This window comes from Lepidothrix coronata, unplaced genomic scaffold (genome assembly GCF_001604755.1).
Source record: "Lepidothrix coronata isolate B3197 unplaced genomic scaffold, Lepidothrix_coronata-1.0 Scaffold111, whole genome shotgun sequence".
Lineage (NCBI taxonomy): Eukaryota > Metazoa > Chordata > Aves > Passeriformes > Pipridae > Lepidothrix > Lepidothrix coronata.
The window spans coordinates 3,042,164-3,065,653 of record NW_016690291.1 but is presented as its reverse complement, the minus strand read 5'-3'; the positions used below and the strand labels follow the sequence as shown (position 1 = coordinate 3,065,653).

Genomic DNA, 23,490 nt, shown 5'->3' with positions numbered 1-23,490 from the left:
TGAGAAACGTAAGCATCCAATATACAAAAGGGAGAATGAGAGGTTTAAATGACACTGAGTATATAAGGAGCTCAGGTTCCTAACAGAAGTACCTAGGTTACCAGGCAGTTTGACTGTCTCCTGCACAGATGCTGAAGGGGAAGTGCCTTCTTGACCCAGACCTGTCTAACCACGGTGTTAATAGTTGAGTGTAAGCTGGCTGTTTGTTGCGCTCTTTGCCAAGGACTTGGGTGGAGCTGGGATTTCGTGTGCAGTGCATATTGCTCATAGACCCTTTCCTTTGGAAAAACAAATCCAAGATGATAACATAACGTGTCAGGGAATGGCAGAATACACCAGCACCATCACATAGGTTAGAACCATTTTATACAAAATAAATGCAAGTGTTTGCAAGGCCTCCTTCCTCATTTCTGAAGAGGATAGGGTGGACACTGGAGAGCTGCTGGTACTGCACAGTATTGACTGATACTCTCAATGCAGAAATATCATTTCTAGTATTGTCACCCACAAAACCTGCATATAAATAAAATGTTTTATAGAGGTGCAAGTATTGAATAACTTCTTTACTTTTCCACCTGCTCAAATGTGAAGATTTTATAATATTTATTGGTAAGGTTGGAGATGGTTCTGTTTTATTTATTCATGAGAAAAAGAAGAAAGTCATTCTTCTTTCCCCTCCCAGTCTTACTTCATTCTGAAATTAGACATTTATCCCTGGGTAGGTTTTTACATAGTTCTCGACTTTTTCCAATGTCACATGCCTGTTTATAGTAGTAGCAGGGTAGTTGAATTTTCCTTCAAAAACTGTATGTTCTAGCTTCTTTAGAAAGAAATAAAACCGAAACAGCAAAAAATTTCAAGATTTGTTCAAAGTTACAGAAAATACTGTAGTAATGCTGACAACTGGATTGTATTTTTTGTGTGCAATTCCAGGGCCTAGAGCACAGGACTGTTCTTCTCTCCCCTAAATTGGTTCTGTGACTGTGGACTCCCTTAGCATGCTGTAGTGGTGGTTTGTGGTTTCTTGAACAGATACTGAAAGCTAAAGGAGAGAATTTTGCTGTAATATAAGCCATTAAACATCTGGACTAAAGAGCAAGCTTTATTTTATAATACAGGTGAGTAATTTTCCTCTTCTACTTATGTTCCTATTTCTGAGTATACATATTTCAACATGGCTTTTTCAAGATGATAGGATAATGCAGTGAAAGAGAGTAGCAGTTTTAAGAAAACCTCATGACCTGCAAACATTCCCTTTGTCCAGCTTTTCTTTCCTGTACAGGGAAGATACAGAGGTTTTCTGCCCCTCATTTTTTAATACTTTGTAATTTGTAATTTATTTACAAACTGGGGGTAAAAAAAGATGAATAACAGTTATTTTATCTTACTTTTTCTGAATGGTTGCCTTGACTCTAACAAATCCTTTTGCATAGGCAGATATTTGGCAATTTCAGTAGCATTTATCCAGGCTGACATTGAACGACTGTTGCTTTTGCTGCAGATGACAGCACGACTAGCACAAAACCGTGGCCGCGTATTAGTGTGCGGTACGTGTCGATGCAAACCCTTTTAGGCGCCTTGAAGTTTCTTCTCCCTCATCCTCCCCCCTCCCTCTCTCCCTCGGTGTTTTTTCCTCGCCCGTGTTCCCGGCAGCGGAGCCGAGATGATTACCTGCAGTCCCATTTTTCACCTCGCTCCATGCAGATGCGGCGCGGGCGGGCCGCGGGCGGGGAGGGGCCAGCGCTGATGCAGCACCGGCGTGTGACAGCGGCGCGGCCCGAGCCCGCTCCGGGCGGGTCCTGCTGCAGTCCGCGCATCGCCACCTGCCAGCGGCACCGCCAGCCCGGCACCAGCCGCCTGGAGGAGACGCTGCGGGGGCACTTGTTTAAGGAGTACCTGCCTGGCTGAACCACGGGGTTATTCTTTAACTGTGGGAGAAGTGCCTGTGCTGCCTTCACGCAAGCTCCCTACTGGCTTTCTGCAGTCGTAATTTCTCGGAGCCGTCTTTCCCTTCTCCCTCCGGCTTTTTCCCGCTACTTCTTTTTCCCCCCCCCCCCCCCCCCTTCTTTTTTTTCCCCCCCCCCCCCCCCTTTTTTTTTTTTTTAACCCGATCGTTATTCGCCCCCCCAATCTGTGCTGCCTCACTAGCTCTCATTATGCTGTGCTCAGTGGCCCGGTGTGTTCCCCGCCTCTGCTAGGCAGTGGCAGCATGGATGGTGCTCTTGTGACGACCTCTGCTGATGCTATCAGTCCACTGCGGATAGGCATGCTGAGTAATCCTGCTGTAAATGGGCGAGGACACGGACACACGGAAAATTAACCACAGCTTTCTGCGAGACCACAACTATGTGACTGAAGGTAACATGAATACTGTCATTATTCTCTTCTTGCACTGCGTATTCTGTGCCGGGAATGCACTGTCATGTTTGGAGATGTAGGCTCTTCCTTTTTTTCTCTTTTAAACAGGGAGAATGTCAAGGCGTTTTTCTGTGGGATGTAGCAACAGAATGTGTTTGAATTTGCTAAACCCCAAAGGCATTCTGTCGTGCTACAGCAGTATCTGAAACTATATGGGCTGGAGAAGGTCTTGCATTGTGCTGAGTTTCTGCTCGTGAGGTGTGCAGCACCTGGCATTGAATGCACAGTAGCTGCAGTGTGCAAGATTGGAAGCAGTTGGTTACTTTAAAAAAAAGATGAAAGATTTGAGAGCACCAAAGTAAGAGAAATAATCTGTAAAGTTAACTGTTTGCTGGTGTAATAAAGGTTATGCATCTCATTTTGGTAATTATAGCCTGAGCGTTACAGACATTGCTGAGTTGATTGTTCCCTAGAGAACCGTATACATTTAGAAGGGATGTGTAAGCATCATCTTTTGAAATACTTCTGCCTTCTTTCCATCCCCTGTGTATGTGCAAGGTACATGAGAAAAGGCACCTTCATTTTAAACCATTCAATGGCTGGTAGGTTATTACATAAAAAGGAATATTCCTGCAGGTGACACACATTAAATGCTGAGAGAATTTACCTTGAGAACAGTGAAATGGTCGGGTGAGGTACTGGTCTGTATTTTCCTGCCAGAAAGTTGGTTTAAGAGTAGGCCATTTTAAGATTGATTGAACAAGAGAAATGTGCTTGTAGGTGTTTGACTTTGCAAATATATTTGTATGTGCAGTTTTAATAGCACTTTTCAGCAGCAGAAACACTACTTCAGTGTAGGCTTATATAATATGAACATACTTAACATCAGGGTCAACCAATATTACTTGAGACTCAGTCTCCAGATTCTGTCGTCATTTGATCAATGCCCAGTCACTTAATACTCCCATGCTGCATCCTAAAATGTGATCAGCTGATGCTCTCTTGATTATTGATGATTTCAATTTTTTTAGAATGTAGAAAACATCAGTATTATTTAGAATGTAGAAAACAGCAGGACGATTTTGCCATACTGGGAACACAAAGCAGATTTTTAGAAGAAAAATTAAAAATACAGTATATTGTTACCAGTGACTGGTGTAATTGCTTGCCAATCTTGCCTCAAGGACATTCTTTGCACTCTGGTTCATGTTTCAGTAATTTTTAAATTCATTTTGAAGTTTTGGTTAATACTTTTTATCAGGATGATGATTTATGTTTTGAGATGTAGTCACCTGTAATAACATTTGAGGAAACTTTGTCTTAAATTTGTAAATTTATGCCTTAGATTCTGCAAAATGCACAATATAATAACTGCAGTGTACCTGCTACGTGGTGAAATTCAGATGTATATTTAATGTGCATGTGCAGCTATGTCGAAAATTGAATTTTCAAGTGTCTCAGTTTTGTAATCTGAGGAAAATAGTTCCTTGTGGATTTTGCAAATCTATATTCTATTTTATATGTTATGGGTGTTCTAAAAATTAGATGGAGATCTTTAATATTGTTTGTGACACTGCTGATGCAAGTGTTAGTTTTTTCTCATGTTTTATCTTCTCTTGATATTTGAATCAGAAGGACTAGATATTCTTCTGGGATAGCACATGGAGTGGCTTGTCTGAAATGGGTCAAAATATACCTTAAATGTCCATATTGGCCTGTATTATATTTTTCCTGTGATCAGAAGTCATCATGAAATATGTTGGCATCTGTTTTTGAAACCTGCAGTAGCAAAGTGGCAGTTCTTCAGCTCTACCTAGTTAATGCTTGTTGGGAATGCTCACTTGGTCAGGTGTAATGAAATTCTTCACATCTGTTATATCTGAAATTGCCACACGTTTTAAAAGCTCTTGGAAATCATGAGGGAATGGATTTATCTGTGAAATTTTTCCAGGGACACCTTCAACTCAAAGAGGAACATCACAAATTTAATTTCTCATTGATATTCTTTGTTCAAAATGCATAATGAATACCTGAGTTGAACTGATACTTAAAATGTGCTTTGCTTGTTCTGTTGTGGGGTTTTGGGTATTTTTTGTTTAAAGATTCGGCTTAAAGATGAAGCAATCTTAAACACTTCTCATCTGTAAAGGCCTGTAGTCCTTCCACAGTCCTTGTATTTGGTCCCATGACATGTTAAGTGCTGCATGTAGCAAAATACATATAAAAGGCAGTAATGTATTACTTTGTTATACTTCTTTGGGCTCAAATCTAAGTCTTTCTTTTGGGGTCTTTGGCTTTTGTAATCCACCATTTAAAACTAAGTAATACTTTATGTTGTGTTCAGTATATTAGAGAAGTTACCAGTTCATTGTTGTTTGTGAATAACTGCAGTTTTATCTTGTTTTCAGAGTATTAAAATCTTGGTAAGTGGTATCCTCTGTCCTTGGTGGTCCATGCAGCAGACTAAATTCTTTTACAAAGAAGGTATTTCTAGCCTTTACATGTACATTCTTCCTCTAACTGTTCCCTGAGGAAAGTAAAGCCAATAATAATCAAGAAGATGCAGGTTAACTACAGTCTTACTTTACCTCTCTTCCTCTTTTACTTCTTCAGTGATTTAAAAAAGCCTAAATAATCAGATGACACATGAATTCAGGGTATAGGAAAGCTGTGAGCCAAGTCTGATTTGCTCTGCTCTTGCTAGAGGACTGTGTTCTAACAAAACTGCTTGCTTGAGCAAAGTCAAATTTCATCTCTTTGATAGGTCATTATTCTGTAACATTGGGGTTGTCTGTATGAAATGTGGCTTTACCTTGACTACGGAAAATGGAATTGGTTTTTAAATCTCAGCAGTTCTTTGATTTGATGTTACACTGTTGATGTTATACTGTTTCTGGTAATAGGCATTATAGACACACATATGAGAACAGTGACTACTTGGACCTGTTTCTCCTGTTTCATATGCACAACTGCAATAAACCAAATGGAATTAAAACATGCAGGACTTGAATAATTTTGTCATTTAAAGTCTTAAAATTATGTTACAGTTGCACAATGGAAATTCCAGCAGCAATATACAGTAAGTTTTTCAGTGATCGCTTTCAAAAGTGGTTTTTGAAGCAAGCTGCTTTAATTGGAGTTGTCTGTGGGGGGAAAACAGAAAAGACCTGATGAGACTTGTAAAGAAAGAGAGGATAAAGATCTGAGGCCTAGAAAATGTGACCTGTGAGGAAAGATTGAACTTCTTTGTGAAAGTGGTGAAATGCTGGGATATATTGCCTGGGGAGCTTGTGTAATTTTTATCTCTGAAGTTTTTAAAAGCAGGTGACATAGATGTCTGTAAGAAATGACATGGGGATAGCTGAGCCTCCCGTGGGGCAGAGGAATGGACTAGATGACCTCTGAGATCTGTTCAGGCTTGTGATTCATTGCTGAGCTGTGTTTTATCTTAATTGCCTTTTGCACCACTACAGCTGTGGGAACCAGCTGCCCAGGAGGTGTTGGGTCAGTACAATGTGTTATTTCCACAGCAACTGTAGGAGCATTGAGGAGAGAGGAGAGGCACGGGAAAAGAAGATGGGCTGGATGGGAGAAACATGATCCTTCCTCACTTACAGACAGAGTCTGTTAGGGGAGAGGGCAAGAAAATTGTAGACAGTGAGTTGGGGGAAGGGGGATATCTTGTGTGCTTTAGAGGGCAGAGAATGTCCTTCAGCCCTAGAGTTCCCTTGATGTTACCTGTGGTTAAGATTAATGGTAAAACTCACAGGACTGCTGATGTGCTTTACTGTCTCTGGGCCTTGGGATAAGCCAAGAATCAGATCTGACTCAGAACAGTGAATTGTGTGGTATGGTTCCTATACTCCTGCCAGGGGCAAAAAGCTATAGGAATCAATGGTGCCACTCTTTTGCTCAACTGCCGTGTTAATTCAGTTACTCTGTATTTTACTGATTTAGTGATTAACAGAGAAATAATGAACAAAATGCACTATTCTTGCCAAAACTGTGTTAAAGGATGTGGTTCACCTCCATGATCCCAAATTTCCTTGGAGAAATGCTTCTCTGGTGGCGAAGGCGTGTCGCAGGTTGCATGCAGGCACATCTAGCATATGAATTGATCCCTGCCTTCTTCCGGAAGATCCCTGTTTTGGGAAGGAATAAAAAGTTGCTTATACTTCCAGTTTCTAGAGAGAAACAGGTTCTTATCTTGGTCTAGGCCTGCAAATACAAGTGAAGCCAGTGGAGTTGCACTGGTGCAGTGGGGCAGAAGCTGACCTGCACTGTCCAGTCATTTATATGGCTGAATTGAGCCAGTTGGTTCCATATGGCTTAACTCCTATGAAAAACTTAATCATGTTAATGGTGAATTAACCTCCTCAAATACGATATTTGAAGAATAATGAGAATTATCAATGTAGTGTAAAACATACTGAATCATAACCATGTGAAATATTTATTATAGAGGAAGAAAAAAAATTTTTTTCCTAATGATTTTAAAGGAAAATCCTCTGCAGATAAAAAAAAAATTTGGGGCCTTTTTTCTGCCTTAACTAAAGAAGTTAATATCTCTTTTCTTCAGTGTTCAAAGTTAAGGGAAATCTATTTTCATCTGCCAGAAAGAAATTTATTTATGAGCTTTTCTTTCATAAGCATCTCAAATATAATTTGAATAAGAGTTTAATACCTGAGAGTATTGGATGAATATAGTGAACAGGTACCACTGTACTAGCTCAGGCTCACCGCCAGTCAGTCTAGTTCACTGATTTCTGCTTATTAAGAAAAGTGCAAGAGGTAACTCTTCCTCTCTTAACCTTCAGCAATTCAGGATTTATGTTGTGAATATTGATGATTTTTATCTTTTTACAGAATTCATTTAGAAGCAGTTTTAGAATGACCCTAGAAATTATTGCTTATTCTTAATCTAGTCACTTGCATTTTTTTCTTCCCTCAAGGAGAGAACGAATAGGGGTAAACCTTGTTAAAGCATAGCTTTGCCCCTTGTTAAATACAGGATGTAGTTGTGTCTTTTTGTGCGTGGATTTGGTTCTTTTATTCACAATGATATTCATATGAATGTTGTGGGTAGGCTTGAAGATTTGGATTAATAAGGTTTATTTCATCCAAGTGATGTTGCTGACTCTGTAATCTGTATTTGTGCAGCTTAGTTGGGAGGAGGCAGGGCTGGAGCGTTGCTGTCACACTGGCTTGCACTGAAGCCCAATCCCTTTGCTCACTCACTCAAACCTGCAGCTGGGTGTGTGGTTCAGCATGCAGGAAATTCAAACACTGGTACTACTCAAAACTTGTATCTGCATAGCACAGACATTTTAAGGCAATGACATTTAAGGCAACATCTGTATGGGCAACACAGGGCAGCGATTTATTCTGACAAGCCCAGAAAAAGCAGAATAGATTTAGCTGAAGTGAATTACGCCATCAGAAACACTTGTCATGATGCAGTACCAGCGACACATTCAAAGTACTCCACTGACATAATTTTCATACTACATCTGTTAGACACTCATAATATCGTTGTCTCTGTTTTACTTGCCAATTCTACTTTATGAGGAAATAATAAATCAGCAGTGGGATTAGAACGGTTGATCCTAGACTGGGGCTTTAGTTTCTTAGTTTGCTGTTCCCAGCATTCCCAGAGAGCAGGAACATGTTACTGTTAATTTGCTACTGCCTCTTCAAAAGACCTACCTCTTCAAGGATGAGGTTAGTTTAAGGAGTGGTTGTTAGATCTCCTGACAGCACTTCAACCTGCTCTGAGCTGCATGACATGCTTCAAAGGCATGCAGTTAACTTGGCCTGGATCTTCATTTAATGTCATGTTCTCCACATGACAGTTATTCACCAATGTCACATGTACCCTGTAAAATGTTACCAAGTCAATCTCTAATGCTGGCTCACTGGTCTTGGTGGGTTGCCCTTAGGGACTGATGGCAACCTTGGCTCTCTTTGCATGCATATATAATCAACAGATGATCTTGCACTCACTAATTTAATAATAAATGTGTTCGGTTGCTGTATAGTGTTAAAGGTCCTGTAGAAGTGAATAAGATGTATTAACAAAAGACAAGAACGATCTAAAATATTAGCTACATGACAAACAAGCCAAGCTCCTTCCATGACAGTGAGAGTGCAGAGCTGTGAAAGAAGCTGCTTCCTCAGGTGCCAGCAGACTAGAAACATTATAAATAGAAGTGATTATAGGATATTTGGCTATAAATCTGCTATACGTGATAGATTTACCTACATATAAACCTTAAAAATGGAAACTCAGGAGGTCAGCACTGCTATGTACGTGTAAGATAAAATGCAGGCATAAAATGTGATCCGTGCAAGCTCGACATCTGTGCCGGATTTTGTCGTACTTGAAAGTGACAATTCAAAAGTATTGAAGAACTGAACAACACCGTGCAGGTAGAGCCAGTGCCGTTGGAACACTTTATTTAGTATATGCATCATGATGAAAAGAAAACCATACTTTGCAGTGTATTTTGTTTTCTACGTAGAAAACATATATTTAAATGGTGAGTTTAGTGAATAATAGATGTGGTTCTTGCATCAGTTTAAAATGTGAAGCACAATACAATAACACTGAATATTTTATAATAGAAGAGCTGACTATCTTTTATTATAGCCATAAAAAGGTAATCAATCATTACTGCTTATGTTGTGTTACTACATTGTTACCGGTTTCGGTGTCTTTGAGACTTTCCTTCCACAATTTGTTTCATCCACCGTAGTAAGGCTTTTTGTTGAGGAGTGTGTGCTAAGAGAAGACAAGGTATTTGCTGGGTAATCTCAGTGTAATTGCTTTGGCCAGGGAAAGGATGGTAGAGTAGGTAATAATCTCAGGAAATTAGATGAAGTTATTATGGGGATTTTTGTTTTTTAAAGAAGAAAGGGTTTTAAATTAACTTCTAGCCATGTTGAGGCATTTTCTTGATGAACTGTAGTTCTTAGGTTAATGCTGAGCTTGCCCTTAGTTATGAATGTGGTCTATATTACTAGTTCCTGGTGAAAGTTCTCCAGTTCTTTATCAAGAACAAAGCCCCCACCTAGCAAAGCAGCCTTATATATGATGAGAGTTCCTTTTCTCAGGAATGTTTCCTTACTGAAAAGCTCTTGTACCTGTTTTTGTTATTGCTTCAATGCAAATGAGAACAGACTGTATTTTGCCAGTGCAAAGACAAGTAATAAAAATGTGCATTAAGAGACTCAATTCCTAATAAAATCTCTCAGCACAACATGTCATGCAGTTCAGTGACTTTTGTGAATTATTAATATGACAGGGATTTGGGATCTATATTGTTAAATATAGCAGTGTTTTTTTCTTTTATGTTCACTGGTCCATCTGAAAAAAAGAAGAAAAAGATGCAAACGTTTGTGTTATGATGGCATTTGTATGTTTTACTTAGAAACAGAGTACAGAAGACAGTAAAAGACTGAGAGTTGGTTTATTACCTTCTAGTTCCAGTTCAACTCAAGTCTGACTAGAACTTCATTATTGTCCTCTTACTTCTTCCTGTTTCGTAGTGCTTTTGTTGTTTGTGTGACTCAGGTGTTGCAAGTAGTTGGTGACTGTACAAAATAACACCTTTTGAGCAGATTCTGAGGTTAATGCTGCCTGTGATAGTACTGTTTGCATTAAAGACAGCCATAGCATGCTCTGCCTGCTCAGCCAGTTTCTAGTAGAAATAAAGATCATCAGAGTTGAATTAAAATTAAATTATTGGTTATTTCCTTCTCTCAGTTTTTAATGGCTCCATATTATTTCTCCTCAATCGAAGATGTTAAATGAGCATTTCAAATAGAAACTAGAAATATTTTTTAAGCAATGAGCTGGTCACAAATTTTCAATAATTTATTTCTAAACTTTTATCCATTCAACATAACCTCATGTTCTATTATTTGACAGGTTTGAATTTATGATAGAACCTGGCACAAGGTCTTTAATAAATCTTTTCAGCATTTTCAAATGTACAGCTGTAAATTAGGATCTGTCATTATTTCATAAATAATTTCTGATAGAACATCTTTATTTCTACCTTGTGTTATGATAAAAAGAAAAATTGATTTAATAAATTAAGTAGTAATAATTAATTAGAAAAATTAAACAAATAGGCACAGTGGACTGGTAAGTGCAGGACACAATTGGCTGCTAAGGTGGCACATGAGACTTTTGTCATTCTACGTTTTAATTTGACACCCTGCTTGATTTGATACCTTTTGTTTCTGCATGCATATCTGTGATATGGGAATAACCAGTACAACATGAAGTCAGATGTGTGTTCTGTAGTCTCCTTTTGAATGGAAGATTTAGGTCAAGTGTATTCTCTTTAATCAGCAGCGAAGCTCAAAGCAGAATTCACATATGCAGTCTCTTTGAAATAGGTAGATGTGNATTCTTATTGATCAAGTGGAATGTGAATATGATTTTGTGCATGTTGTGTGCACTTGTGTTCTTGTATGTCTTCCACCTACACAAGTCTTGTGGATGACTGCTGCTACATTTTTTTCTGGTGTGTCTGTATTCCTTCCAGTTGCTGTGCTTGAAATGTGAGTCTAAAAGTATTAAAATGGCTATGGAGAAGTTTCAGCATTGGGAAATGGGACAGTAAGAGCTTGCATGTAGGGCACTGTATGTCTTTCAAGTCCCAAATGATTCACAGACTCTTTTGTTCTATGTTTGTCAGTGTTTGCTGGTCAGGGGAGAGAGAGTTGGCTGTGACTTCCTTGTGCCCTGGTGTGATAATCAGTGTCTTCGCATTTCTGGTTTTCCTCTGAGGTGGTGATGAGCTGCAGCTTTCTGAAAAACTCATTGCTTGGACATGAATTTTATTTTCCAGGGTTAGATGTGTCCTTAATTGCTAGCTTAGACATTTCTGTGCTTCCACATGCGTTTCAGAAAAATGAGTCATATATAGTAGAGGCCTTTTATGTTACTATGTAAATGTTATGAAGGGTGCTAGATGTAAAACAAGTAAGTTGCATCTGTTAGCAGTAATGATATTGCAAATCAGCCAATTGTATTAAAACTTCAGCGTTTATTAGCTGCAGGAATTTATACTATGTCCAAGTGATGGGTTTTAGTTGCCTTAACTTTGAAATGTCCTGCAGAAATAATTGCTGAATGTGATTTGTACAGAGTACAAACAAACAGCTGTTTGTTGCATTGATCTTTCCCAGTTTTTTGGTTAGGTTGTAACACTGACAATGTTTCTTCTACTTTTTTATACCTTAAAATTAATTTCATGGTATTTAAAGTTTGGAGTTTGTTTTGAAACTGATATGGATGTGATTATTGTCAGCAAATGGTCTGTTCTCCAGAGGAAGCTGTAGCCTTGGTTGCCCATCTTTCTTTGTCTGCCGCTGTTGGAGCCTGTCTCATCTCAGAGGAAGTATCAGAACAGAGTGAAAGAGGCACTGGTTAGCCCACCAACCTAAGCTTCTTCAGAAAATGTCAGCAAACTTGGCCTGGTATTTATTAAGTTTGTCCCTTGCTAGCAGGGAGGGAAGCACCACACCTGCCTGCTCCTGAAAGCACAGGTTACTGTGGGCAGTGCTGTCTTCTGCAGGTGCAAAGTTTCCATCTGTCATCAGAGTCCCACCACTGCTCTCTCTAAACTGTTCAATCACTGTGGTTAAAAACTCAGAGTAGTGAAGCTTTACTGTAATGCTCCTTCAAAACCACCTTGTTATAAGGCTTTTGCAATATTTATGCCCTACTGCGCATAAATGGGAAAAGGAGGAAATACAAGCTAGAAGTATTATTGGAAAAATGTTTGACAGCTATCCTGGGTGTACCTGGGAAATGGTGGTAAGAGTAGTAATGTTAAATCTGAAAGCAGAAAGCTTTGATGCTTCTGTGCTATAAATAATTACTAAGACGATTGCCAGTGTGGAGAGTTGTTTGCAGAAGGATTCATTTCTGATTGTTGAGTGTAAGTATATTTAGACAGAAAATGATTTTTGTTCCTGAAAGCCAGGAAGTTGTTGTAAATGGGAGGAATTAGCAATTTGGACTGCACAGAGCAAACACCACCCTGGTTATTACAGATGAGACTTGATGGATATAGTTATATTGAGGTTAGCACAGGAAGCTATTCTTATATTTAACATTTTAATGACTGAATTCAGTAATATTGTTTTTAGCAGTTGACTTTACACAGTTTTCTTTAAAAAAATATTTAGTTTGGCTGTTTCCTTTCCTGAAATGTTGTGAATACTTCTAAGCTCTCAGTGTCCTTCTTGCTGAGTCACTCTTGATCTAGAAATCTCAATTCAGAAATTTGTTTGTGCATATGAGCGCAGATATGCTTTATAACAACAGTAGAATCCAAATAGTTGAGCTTAAGGAAAGGAATAAAGGAACTCACCAGAATCTGCTTTCAAAGCTGAAAAATGGAGGTGCTCCTGTTCTCTGCCTTTTGCAGTTTTGCGCTGCAGTCCAGAAATCGTGACTCCAGAATCTGAGGTTTTACTGTGCAAGTGAAACCCTGTAGGAGTTTGCAAGGCAAGATATGTTAGTTAAATACTGCTGATACCTGCATCCTGAAAGTATAAAAGATAGCTAGATGAGATTTGACTACATGTGACAACAAGAGATAGCTAAACATTTTAACTAGGAACTGCCATCATGGGTGGAACCTGACAGTAGAAAAGCTGCTGGACAGTTCTAGCAAACTTGAGCACAGTTTTTTCCCCTAAAAATAATAACTTCACCTATTTGCTCATTCTGGACAAGCAATTTGTTTAAGTCTTGTGCTTTAGCTTGTGGTTCTCATGAGTTTATGTAAAGAGTAATTGTTTTTTCTGTTCCTTATTCTGGCCCACTGAGAAACCTTCTGCTGGAGCACAGTAAGATTTTCCTTTGTTTTCATTTTATTTTTCAAAAACTGCTTCTTTCGATGGAAGCCTGAACAGAGTTTTTTGGCAGAGTTCAATAGTTGCACATGGGCAGAAATAGAGATGAGGTAAAACACCTGTTCATCGTAATAGCTCTTAAAAGCAGCAACCCAACAGTTCCCTTTAATATTTATCCAACTCGAAATCCTCAGAGTTCCTCTTTTCAACTCTGAGGCTACCCAGGTCATATCCATGGATGGTCCGTTTCTGGTTTCGAAGGTAACTGCTTTAAAAACTGTCCTCTTTTGATGTTATTTCTGTAAAATGGCTGATTACTCATGCCTGCATTATATATTTACCCCAATAAATGTGATATAAGGCATGAACTGTAGTTTATCTGTGTTTAAGATGTTTTAACTCACAGATAGCTATCAGACTGACTTTTTCCCCAGTCTGAACCTCAGATCCAATAACATGCCACACTTGAAGAACAGAAAGAAGGATATGTTGATCAGTTGTTGGAGTTCAAAATTTGGGCGGAATCTAAAATACATCTGTTCTCCTAGATGGCTGACATGTGGTCAAGACCGGAAGTTATACAAGATAGCATAGATATTTTTGGACTAAATATGTGACAAGAGTAATTCACATTTTCCCCCTGGTTCACACAGCCTTCTACCCAGGCAACAGATACTTTCTTAAACCTAATGGTTTGCCTTAAAGTTCCTTTTCATGTGCTTCTGGTATGTGTCTTTATGCTGCTAAAGTTCCTTTGAACTCCTTTTGGCGACTTGCCAGACCATCTTTTAATTCCTTTTGTGAAATTTCCATACCAGCTTTAATTCCTGCCAGATGGCAACTGTTCCATCTCTGCCCAAGCAGGACTCCAAAGTTTTAAATTCTCAACATTTCTCTCTCTGGAAGTAATATTGCCTGCTCAGACTTTGGTGACATTAGGAATGTGTAGATCCAAGCACTTCTGGGGAAAGAAACAAAGAGACAGAACTCCTTCCTTGATTACAATTGTTCTCTTTCCATTTGCTGCTTGACGATATTGTAGTGATACTTGGCTCTTATCTGCAGTACTTACTACTCTTCAAGCTCCAGAAATCTTTATTAGGAAAACAAAAAGGAAGTCCAGCCAAAACCATAACTCATTTGACCAAAGTCTTTCTGCTCTCTCTACTCATAACCATTGAATCTTGTGAGTACAAGACCTGGAATTGCCACTTGATACCATTCTTTTACTGTCATTAAAGGACACAGATATGACTCAAAATCATCTTGGACTTGATTAATTGATTGATTAATCTGTAGATGACTCTCAGGTTTAGGGGAAGGGTTTTTAAAATTTGAAGAGTCCTTATTTCTGCAGCGTTCTACTGAAAAGGAACTTCTGGCTTTGTGGGGAGGCCTGACAGGTTTCCTGGGTGAGGTCCCAGTTAAATAGGTGAGTACCAACAGACTTGTTTGAAGAATTGCCTCAGGATTTTACCATGTGATCATAATGGAAAAGCTAGTAGTATTTCCTTTTTAAGTTTACCATTCTACTATAAAACTGGAAGTGACTAAATAGTGGAAGTTGTATAGGTTGTGGTTTGGTTTTTTTTTTTTTTTTTTTTTTTTTTTTTTTTTAAATTCAGTTTTATTTTTTCTGCTGTGGCGGGTTATAAAATTCTGAAATGGGCTACTTCTTTTTGTTAGGACACTGAGTTCCTTTTTTCCATCAAAGAGCAACAGCAACAGTGTCATCTTTACAAACCTGACAGATTATTACAGCCTTTATGTATGTAACTGTGATTTAATATCCAGTGGAGTCTATTGAGAACCTCTCACTGGCTCGAGTGGGGTTGAGTCAGCGGGCGTGGCTTTGCATGGCCGTAGTCTATGTACGTATTATAATTCCATAAAAATACATGGATGTATATACAAACCACAGACTTTGTGTGTGCTTTGAAAGTCTTGATTTTAATCTCATAGAACCATAGAATGGATTGGGTTGGAAGGCATCTTAAAGACACCTTCCACTAGACCACATTGCTCAAAGGCCCCTCCAACCTGACCTTGAACACTTCCAAGGATGGGGCATCCACAGCTTCTCTCAGCAGCCTGTTTCAGTGCTTCACCTCTACATCTATTCTTCGTCTATACATCTATTAATATATCTACTCTCTGCCTCTGTTTGTTCTAACTACTTTGTACAGTAACCTTAGTTACTTTTGTCTTCAGTACTCCATTGTATACAGTGTGGAGATGTAGTTTATAACCCCTGATACAGGAGGAGTGTTTTTTTGAAGAGTTTATCGGACTCAGTGCAGGAATAGACAAAGTAACTGCTTACCAAAAACCTTTCTGGGAGTCTCAGTGTATTCAGAAATTCTTAGAATCTACAAAGCTTAGAGTTTTCTATATAGTGTCAGGAAATATAAGTACTTCCTGTGGTTTCACTCAAAAGTACCTCAGAGATAAAAGTATATGGATTTGTTAGTTAATTTTCTTAGGATTTACTGCAATCCTGTTCATCAGCAAGCCATATGCTATTCTTTAAACAAAAGAACAGATTTTCCGTAGCTACTATAACTGTTTAGAGTTATCATTTTGTTCCTTTGCATAATGAGTTAGGAAATCTCCTTGGAAATTCTCATGCATAGCATGATTTGTTAAATTTAAGGTTAAAATTAGGGTTAAAATTATCCTGTTGAATACTGTGACCTTAATACCGTTTTTGCAGGTTTCCTTAGCAGCTTAATGCATTCAGATTTATACTAACATGAGTACAACCCATTTATTTTTCTTTGACCCTTTTGCCTGCTGTATGACTTACTTATGCTGCACATTGTTTTCTTTTAAATACTGTTAAGTCTTTGCTTGAAGCAAAACTGCTCTCCAGATTTTCTCTTTGAGGTAATTTGCTTCAGGCTACTTTTTAGCTTTCTGAAATGCAAAGTAATTGCAGTTCAGGTTTTAATTGCATGTCTTTTTCTTCTTTTCAAGAATATGCTGCCTGGACACATCAGTTTGTTATTTAAAGGGCTGATAAGTATGTCTAAATTGTATTAATTTATGTTGCAATAGAATTCAAATTAATGCTAACCAGAAGATCTGTTAATGCATGAGTAGCATGAAAGGTATAATTAAATCTCCTTGAAAAAAATTGCAGGATATTTCATGAATGTCAGCGACATAGTTTTAGCCCTTAAATAGTTTTTCTTTGTTACAGATACTTTTCAGGGTTATCTCTACCAGAACCTTAGAAAATGTATGTCATAAGGAAACAGTAATTCTTCCCCTTCATCTGCCCGTTCACATATTTTTGGGTTTGTGTTTATTTGTTAAGTTCATATTGTCTTCCTTAAGGATGCCTTCACAGATTCCAAAAGTTAATATTGTGGTAGTATCATAACAACACAGTGGGGTTTTTGAGCTATGTGCAGAACATTTAGGGAAATACTTAAGCTGATGAGGAGTCTTCCTGTAGTTGGTGATTCATGTTAAGAGCATCCCAGAGTTCTTTGATAGAGGCATTACTTGAAAGATTAACCCACTATCAAGGAATAGACTCTGGCTGAAGAATTAGCATGGTTGCATTTTTTGGAAGAAAAATTGTGTACCAAGTGCAGAATTAGTCACTTTATTAGTTAGTCTTAAAAATAGTGGTTAACTTTATCATAATCTGGTTTGTTCACTTGTGGAAATGTATTGAACTCTTGTGACACAATGTTCCAAGTGTAGCTTCATCAGAGATGAGCAGAGAGTGATTTCCCTCTTTCTTCTGGCCACTTTCTTCCTAGTGTTGTTCCAGCATGTGGTTTGCTGATGTGAAGCACTGTTGGCTCATATTTGGCCACTAGCATCCAGACTGACCCCAGGTCCTTTCCAGCCAGTTGCTTTTCAGCCAGATGTGTGGAATTATTCTGCTCCAAGTGCAGAATTTTGCACTTCTTTTTGAAGTTACTCAGGGTCCATCTAGATAGCTTACAGTCATTTCTTGTCTTTCCTTAGTCTGTAACTCGGAGGTGAAGCACTGAGTTTGTACTGTTAGCTGTATCACTATGGATGTTTTAGATTGGCAGTGTCTTGCAGTCCACAGTGCACAGTGAAAATACTCTAAGCTTGTCTGGTACCAAAGTGAGTTTGCTGTATGTTTTTTTCATGAATCAGTGTATGTTTTTGGCTACCTCTAGCTGCCAAGATTGTTTGAAAATATGCAAAGGAGCCTTAGACATTTCTGCTTCAAGAAAGACTTGCTGATTCTCTTCTTAGTGAGAAACATACCTTGAATAGCAACAGTGGAAATTGTATTTAGTGTGCAATGGACCATTATCAATCAATATCCTTTTTAGCTTGCATAAAAAAACCTCATAGGTTCTTAGCAAAGCCATAGCATGTAGTATATTGAAACTGCCATTATCCTTTTTTCTGTGGAGTCTGTCCATTAAAGTTCAGATAGATACTAGCATCATCATTTCTGGATGCTGGAATGCAAGTATGGGCTCCTTAACAGTGCTATCTGACATGTTTCAGCTGTAGGTACAGATTGTCAGTCTTATTTTATTTCACCAGCTGTATGTTGGTTGGAGAGACCCAGGTGGGACTACAGTCATCTCACACCTGCAGGAAATGGGAAAGGTTATGTTGAAGCACCACCTGAATGTTGTCACTGGGGAATCCACTGCTGTAGTCATAGATGCATGGATTCACTCATCTAAAGGCTCATGCAATGTACACCATTTATTTTTCCAGTTAGGGAGACTGAAAGGTGGGATTTCCTCATTTCTCAAATGGAAAATGAACTTTAGAAAGAACAATGATTTCCATAGGACTCACAGGAAAACTTCTGGTGTATCTGAGAACTGAGTAGAGTCCTTATGTACACAATAGATTCTACACAATTTTTAAATAAGGAGGAAGAGGGGATATTCTAGCTTGGATATCGTGGCAGGATGTGAATTCATCCTAAAAATAGCATGTGCTTTCTCTCATGGAATAGATTTCTGTTTGCATTGGACTAATCTCTGGAACATGTATCTTCCTCCTGAGGCAAAGTTGTTTTCTTTTTTTTGTTCCATGGATTACTATTCCAGACAGAGAAAATGATCCTACATTTTAGAAATATCCCATATGGTTAAAGTGCCTCTTGAAGTGCTTGAGATGTATAGGTCAATGTAGACTGTAGGGGAGGTTTAAGAACAATAATTTGTTGGGAGCAAATCAGGAGGATGTAAGCAAAGGAAAAGCGTTTTGAAGTATTTAATGCATAAGGTGCTTGTTTTTGAACACTTTAGGCTTGTTTTTTAAATAAATGTGTGTTACCCTCAAAAACCTTGTCATTTGATGTTTTTGTACTAAACCAAACAAACAGAAATCCACACTGTGACCATTTCAACTCTTGCTTTCAATTATAAGGTCCCCTCTCTCACCAGTTTTAGCTTTTACCAGTTTGGATTTGAGCGAGGATAAACACATTAGAAGTCCTAGTCCTTTCAGTGATTATTCAAATATATCCCCAAATATTTTGAAGCATTTGAATTCTCATGTCTGGAGAAGAAAAGTCTCAGTGATATCTCTGTATTGTTTCTGTAATATCTAGATTATCAATGTGTGATGGTGTTGGGGGCAGCTTTTTGGTGATACTGGAAGTATCACTTGAGGCAGTATGTAAAACCTAAGGTTGTCAGGTTCTTTTCATTTTGGTTCTTTCTGATACTCATAGTATTTGTCACATGAAGAAAAGGAGCAGATTTACTAAAACTCCTGTTAATGCTTAGAATAATCACTGCCTTAGAAGGTGAACAGAACATTGATCTGTAGTGCCTGGGACAGAATTAATGTTTGTCCTATTTATGTGAGCCAACCTGCTGTATCTTATTTCATATTTAAATTCTGGCTTTATTAAGTATGATATTATATATGTGACCAATTTTTATTATTTCTCTTGGAAATTCCTCATCCAAATATCTTGGCCAAAGTCTCTTTATAATCAGCCATAATTATACTCCAAGGTGGTAGATATTCAGAGACACAAATTATTTTGTTGCTTTGAAGGGATTAATATTTTGGAACTTTAGGAAGAGGAAAACCAGCATACAGTGACAAATTAAAAAATAAAAACATCTGGTATCTTTGTTAAGGAAGAGAGTGATGGGTAAATCTGTTTTGCACAAATAAGAAGTTAACAATGCTATTTACTCCTACATTAACTCTCCAGCTTCAGTAATTAGTGCAGGGGTTTTTGTTTGGGGTGTTTTTCTTTAATAGAGTTGCTTTGCCATATTATTATAATCATAATTTCCTTGGCTTGCTTTCCATACTTTTCAGCAGTTCTGAATTCTGTATAAACTTCACATGCATAGGCTTTGCCTTGTCTCTCAATTCACTTGCATGGTTAACATTGCTGTTGACCAAAGTTAAGCAAATACAGGGAAGGCTGATATGTTTCCAGTTAATTATTGGAAATTGTTCCTGCCTGTGAACATCAGTATTCAGTGCACACTCGTACCACAATGAAATAGTCATTAGCTTTGGTCCTCGGTGTCTAAACCTGACATTTCCTCCAACAAAAGTCATCATGGTACTCCTGAAAGATACACAGAGATCACTTTTGGGACAAACACTCGTTTTAGTAGGGCTTTAGAGAATTGTTTTTGAAATTGTAAAATATTACATTCGTCACCATGCTCAGAAGAATGGTTTATTCATGCATTTCGGACAGTTATTTTTGTCTCTTTCTCTCTCTAATGGATTGCACTTTGGTATATACGAATGTGTCATAATAAAATCTGGGGGCTGAAAACCATTGTCCTAGCTGGAAATCATGGGAAGAGTGGAAAGTTTACTTTTTTCCTTTTTTAAGGGGAAAGGTCTTTGTTTGAATGGATTCTTGTGGTAACCCTATTTAAATTAATGTGGAAGTAAAATAAAATGCCTCTATGGAATTGGTTGGACAGGAGAAGCAAAATACCTATTTCTCTGTTACATAATTCATCTAGTAATGGTTTCTGTAAAGGAAAATGTGTGAAGAGAAGAAAATTGCCATTTTGAAAGGGAGGTAGAAGGGAGAGCTACTCAGTGGTTACTTGTCCATGTCAGAGTTCAGAGATTATTTTAAACATGATTTCCTTAATTATTCTGTTTAGGCTGTCTAGTTATGTTGATTCTCTGGCCATGTCTCAGCTTGCTACAATAGGTAACTGGCAAGAGCATCATCAGCTCATGAACCAAAGAATCCAGCTTGCTGGCCGGGCAAACCAGTGGAGCTCACAGAAGATATGAAAGTCCTCTAAAGACTTCAGTAGGAAGTGGGGGTTCTTCACCACACCCCCAAAATATACTGGCTCAGAGCGGGCATTGTCAAATTCGTTTCTTTTTCCTTCACTTGTAATGTGGAAGGTGCTGACTGACAGCCCTGGAAATTAAGTCCTCTATTTCTCCACAGGACAGGTATAGCCAGGGCGGCAGCAATGCAAGCTTCCCCACATTGTCCTGCCAATGTTCCTCAACCCAGTTCTGAAGAGGTCACTTCTGGAGGTGAGTGGGTGGAAGAGTCTGTCCGTGCAGCGACTGCTGCCAGGCGGTGGTTCCTGCAGGACAGGCTGTTGGATGGAGGCTGACCCCTTGTCTTGAGTGAGCCACCAGTCTTTAACAGAGAATCAGTTTATGTAGCATAAAGCGGCGTGGGCTGGATTCGTTGAGGTTGCATTATTCTGCTTGGCTGCTCTCACATTTTGGTATTTCTTTGTGGTTGGATGGCACCTTTGCATTTTTTCTTTTTGCATTGTTTTGTTTCAGAAACTTTGTCAGTGCTTTATGTACACGTCTACAAAGTGGCATGTGAAAACCTGAATGCAGCCTGGTTGTAAATGTGGTAGAGAAGAGTACTTACTGGTGGCAGCCATGTGTGCAAGAGGAGCTGTAAAGCACTAGACCAGGAGGCATGCTTTGAAATGCACCAAAAATTGATAAGAAAGTGTATGTTGGTTTTTAGTATCTAAATGAGCTATTAGGTTTCTGTTGCAAAACCATATCTCAACATTTTCTCTTTTTGTAATTACTGTGTAATTTAGATATTAACACCAATTAAGCTGGTAAACTAGTGTTCCTTTTTAGATTATTTTACAGTTAATGAAATCTGCCTATCTGAAGTTAGACGTGCAACATTCTACACTATATGAAAATAATGAGTATGTATTGCAGTTACAATAGATAGTTGTCATCCAAACCAGAAATATATGATATGTGAGAGGCATTGATGACTGATGCAAGTTTTCAGAACAAAAATGAGTCCTTACAAGTTTGCAAATTAATTCTCATATAAATTTCTGGAGCTATTTAAATACTACATACTTCAAATACAGTAAGGAGTATTCTGTTTTCAGCCAAATTTACATCTCTTAAATATAGAAATACACTTGAGAAAATGGAAACAAAGGCTTAGGAAGGCTGTTAGGTCATGGTGAATTACTTTTGTAGCTTCAAGGGCTGTGTGAAAGGTTTGCAATGCCCTGATTGTTACTTGTAGCGGAGGCCTGTAAGTCTGTTTAACTCTGTTTCTATGGCTGTTTGTAAACAGGTATGATAACAAGAGAACATAGTAAAATTAAATAACTGTATAAATTTAGGATTATTCCTGTCCATTTCCCCAAGATCATAGAAGAGTTAATTTTCCTAACTAATATAGACTTCCTGAAGAGATTTCCTAATTTTTTTACTTTAAAGGATATGAATCAGAATAGTATTCATTCCATATATATAGCTAAAAGAGTTCCTGACTTTTTTTTTTTATTATTATTTTGTAGGGTAGCAAGGGATAACAGGTTTGGTTTACTGATAAAATTAGTCACAAAGTCCTGTTGAGAAGTCATTTGTCACTGATCCATGAGGTCATTTTAAGTGGAGAACAGTTTGAGGATCCTTGTCATGACAATACATGTCATTAGAAGGTATAATATCGGGCATGTTTGTTATTAAATCACCTCACTTAACATTTGTAGGGTGCCGATAAATCATGTGGATTTGATTTGGTTTCAGCTCTGAATGCAGTGCAGATTGCTAACTCCTTACTGACATTGACAAAGCTACAGAGAGGTGCAGAGTTGTTCTCCCACACACCTGTGTGAACTGACTGCAGAATTTCAGCTCACACCTCCCTCTGTGCCATGTAAAGCTTTGAAGATAATTATATACCTTGTCACAATTAAACCTTTTTTATGGTACACTTTGTTTTAAATTTGAGTAAAAAAACACAGTTGAATCATTGTCAGTGTAAACACAAAAGAATGGCCACAGAAACTGTTTTCTTCTCACTGTATTTTATTCATAACACATTCATCGTTCTGTCTCTGTGTCTGCTTTCTGTGAATACTAATTGATACGGAGTCTGATTTTTCTGCATATTTACATTGAATAATGGTGATCTAAAGGAACATACTTGTAAACCAGAGTATGACCCCGAGCATCCCAGAGCAGGATAATCCTCACAGCCTCCATCGTGGAGCCCTAGCTTGTGTAACTCTCTTACGCTATGACTGGTCACATGAGAAAAGGCTTTGCCATTAGATTCATAGTTATAGTACCCTGTCTTAAGAGTTTCCATTTTATCAACTTGTCATTTGATTGTGTAGCCTCACTGATTATGTCCAGGGACTGGGACGAGAAGAAAGTTAAAGCAGTCTTTGGAGAGGGTATATAAATACCTTTCCTGAATTGCAGTGAGTTGGTTTGGGGCTTCAGGCTCAGTTTTTAAAAACTGATTTTTTTTTCACCAACCACTGAATAACAGAGTTTAAGGAATATAGTCATAATTTTGGGTCAGGTGTCAGAGCAGAGGTTGCAGACAAGAAATAAGAAATACCTTGGGCTCACATTGAATAATATGTGGATTTAGCACGGTCACAGTTGGGACACCCCCATGCTGAAACGTTGTTTGCTTTTCATCTTTCTGCCTGTGAAGATAATGGATATCTGTGTTCATATGTAGGTGATCCCTCACAGGTTTGGAGCTAGGGCACGGTACATCAGTCTGCGTGTGATGATCTGGAAGGAACTGTGTAATGTTAGATTGCTCAAAAGGAAGCGTTTATTTGATGCATTTAGAAATATTTCATGTGTCAGGGATGGACTTCTAAAAATAAATTGCTGAGATGCAGCAGAAGGAAATTCCTTCTAATCGAAACTTTATGCCACTGGCATCTGGAAGTAAAAGGGAGACTAAAGCACCAAAGCCACTGGAAATGAAAACTCATTGCTCAGCTCTCAGGCTGTGCAACTGATTTC

At 38.3% G+C, this 23,490-nt stretch overlaps 1 protein-coding gene across 5 annotated transcripts in view; it reads left to right on the top strand.

The window, feature by feature from the left end:
* Positions 1 to 23,490, top strand: part of PPP2R2C (protein phosphatase 2 regulatory subunit Bgamma) — a 148,804-nt gene that overhangs the window by 9,347 nt on the left and 115,967 nt on the right. For 2 of the 5 annotated variants that reach the window (XM_017824548.1, XM_017824552.1), the window contains exon 1: positions 1,791 to 2,358. In XM_017824548.1, coding sequence (XP_017680037.1) covers positions 2,289 to 2,358 — 70 coding nt within the window. In that variant the 5' untranslated portion in view covers positions 1,791 to 2,288. Of the gene's footprint in view, positions 1 to 933; positions 1,119 to 1,789; positions 2,359 to 20,653; positions 20,746 to 23,490 lie in introns of those variants that run through there. The other 3 variants (XM_017824549.1, XM_017824554.1, XM_017824551.1) reach the window with 3 other exon arrangements.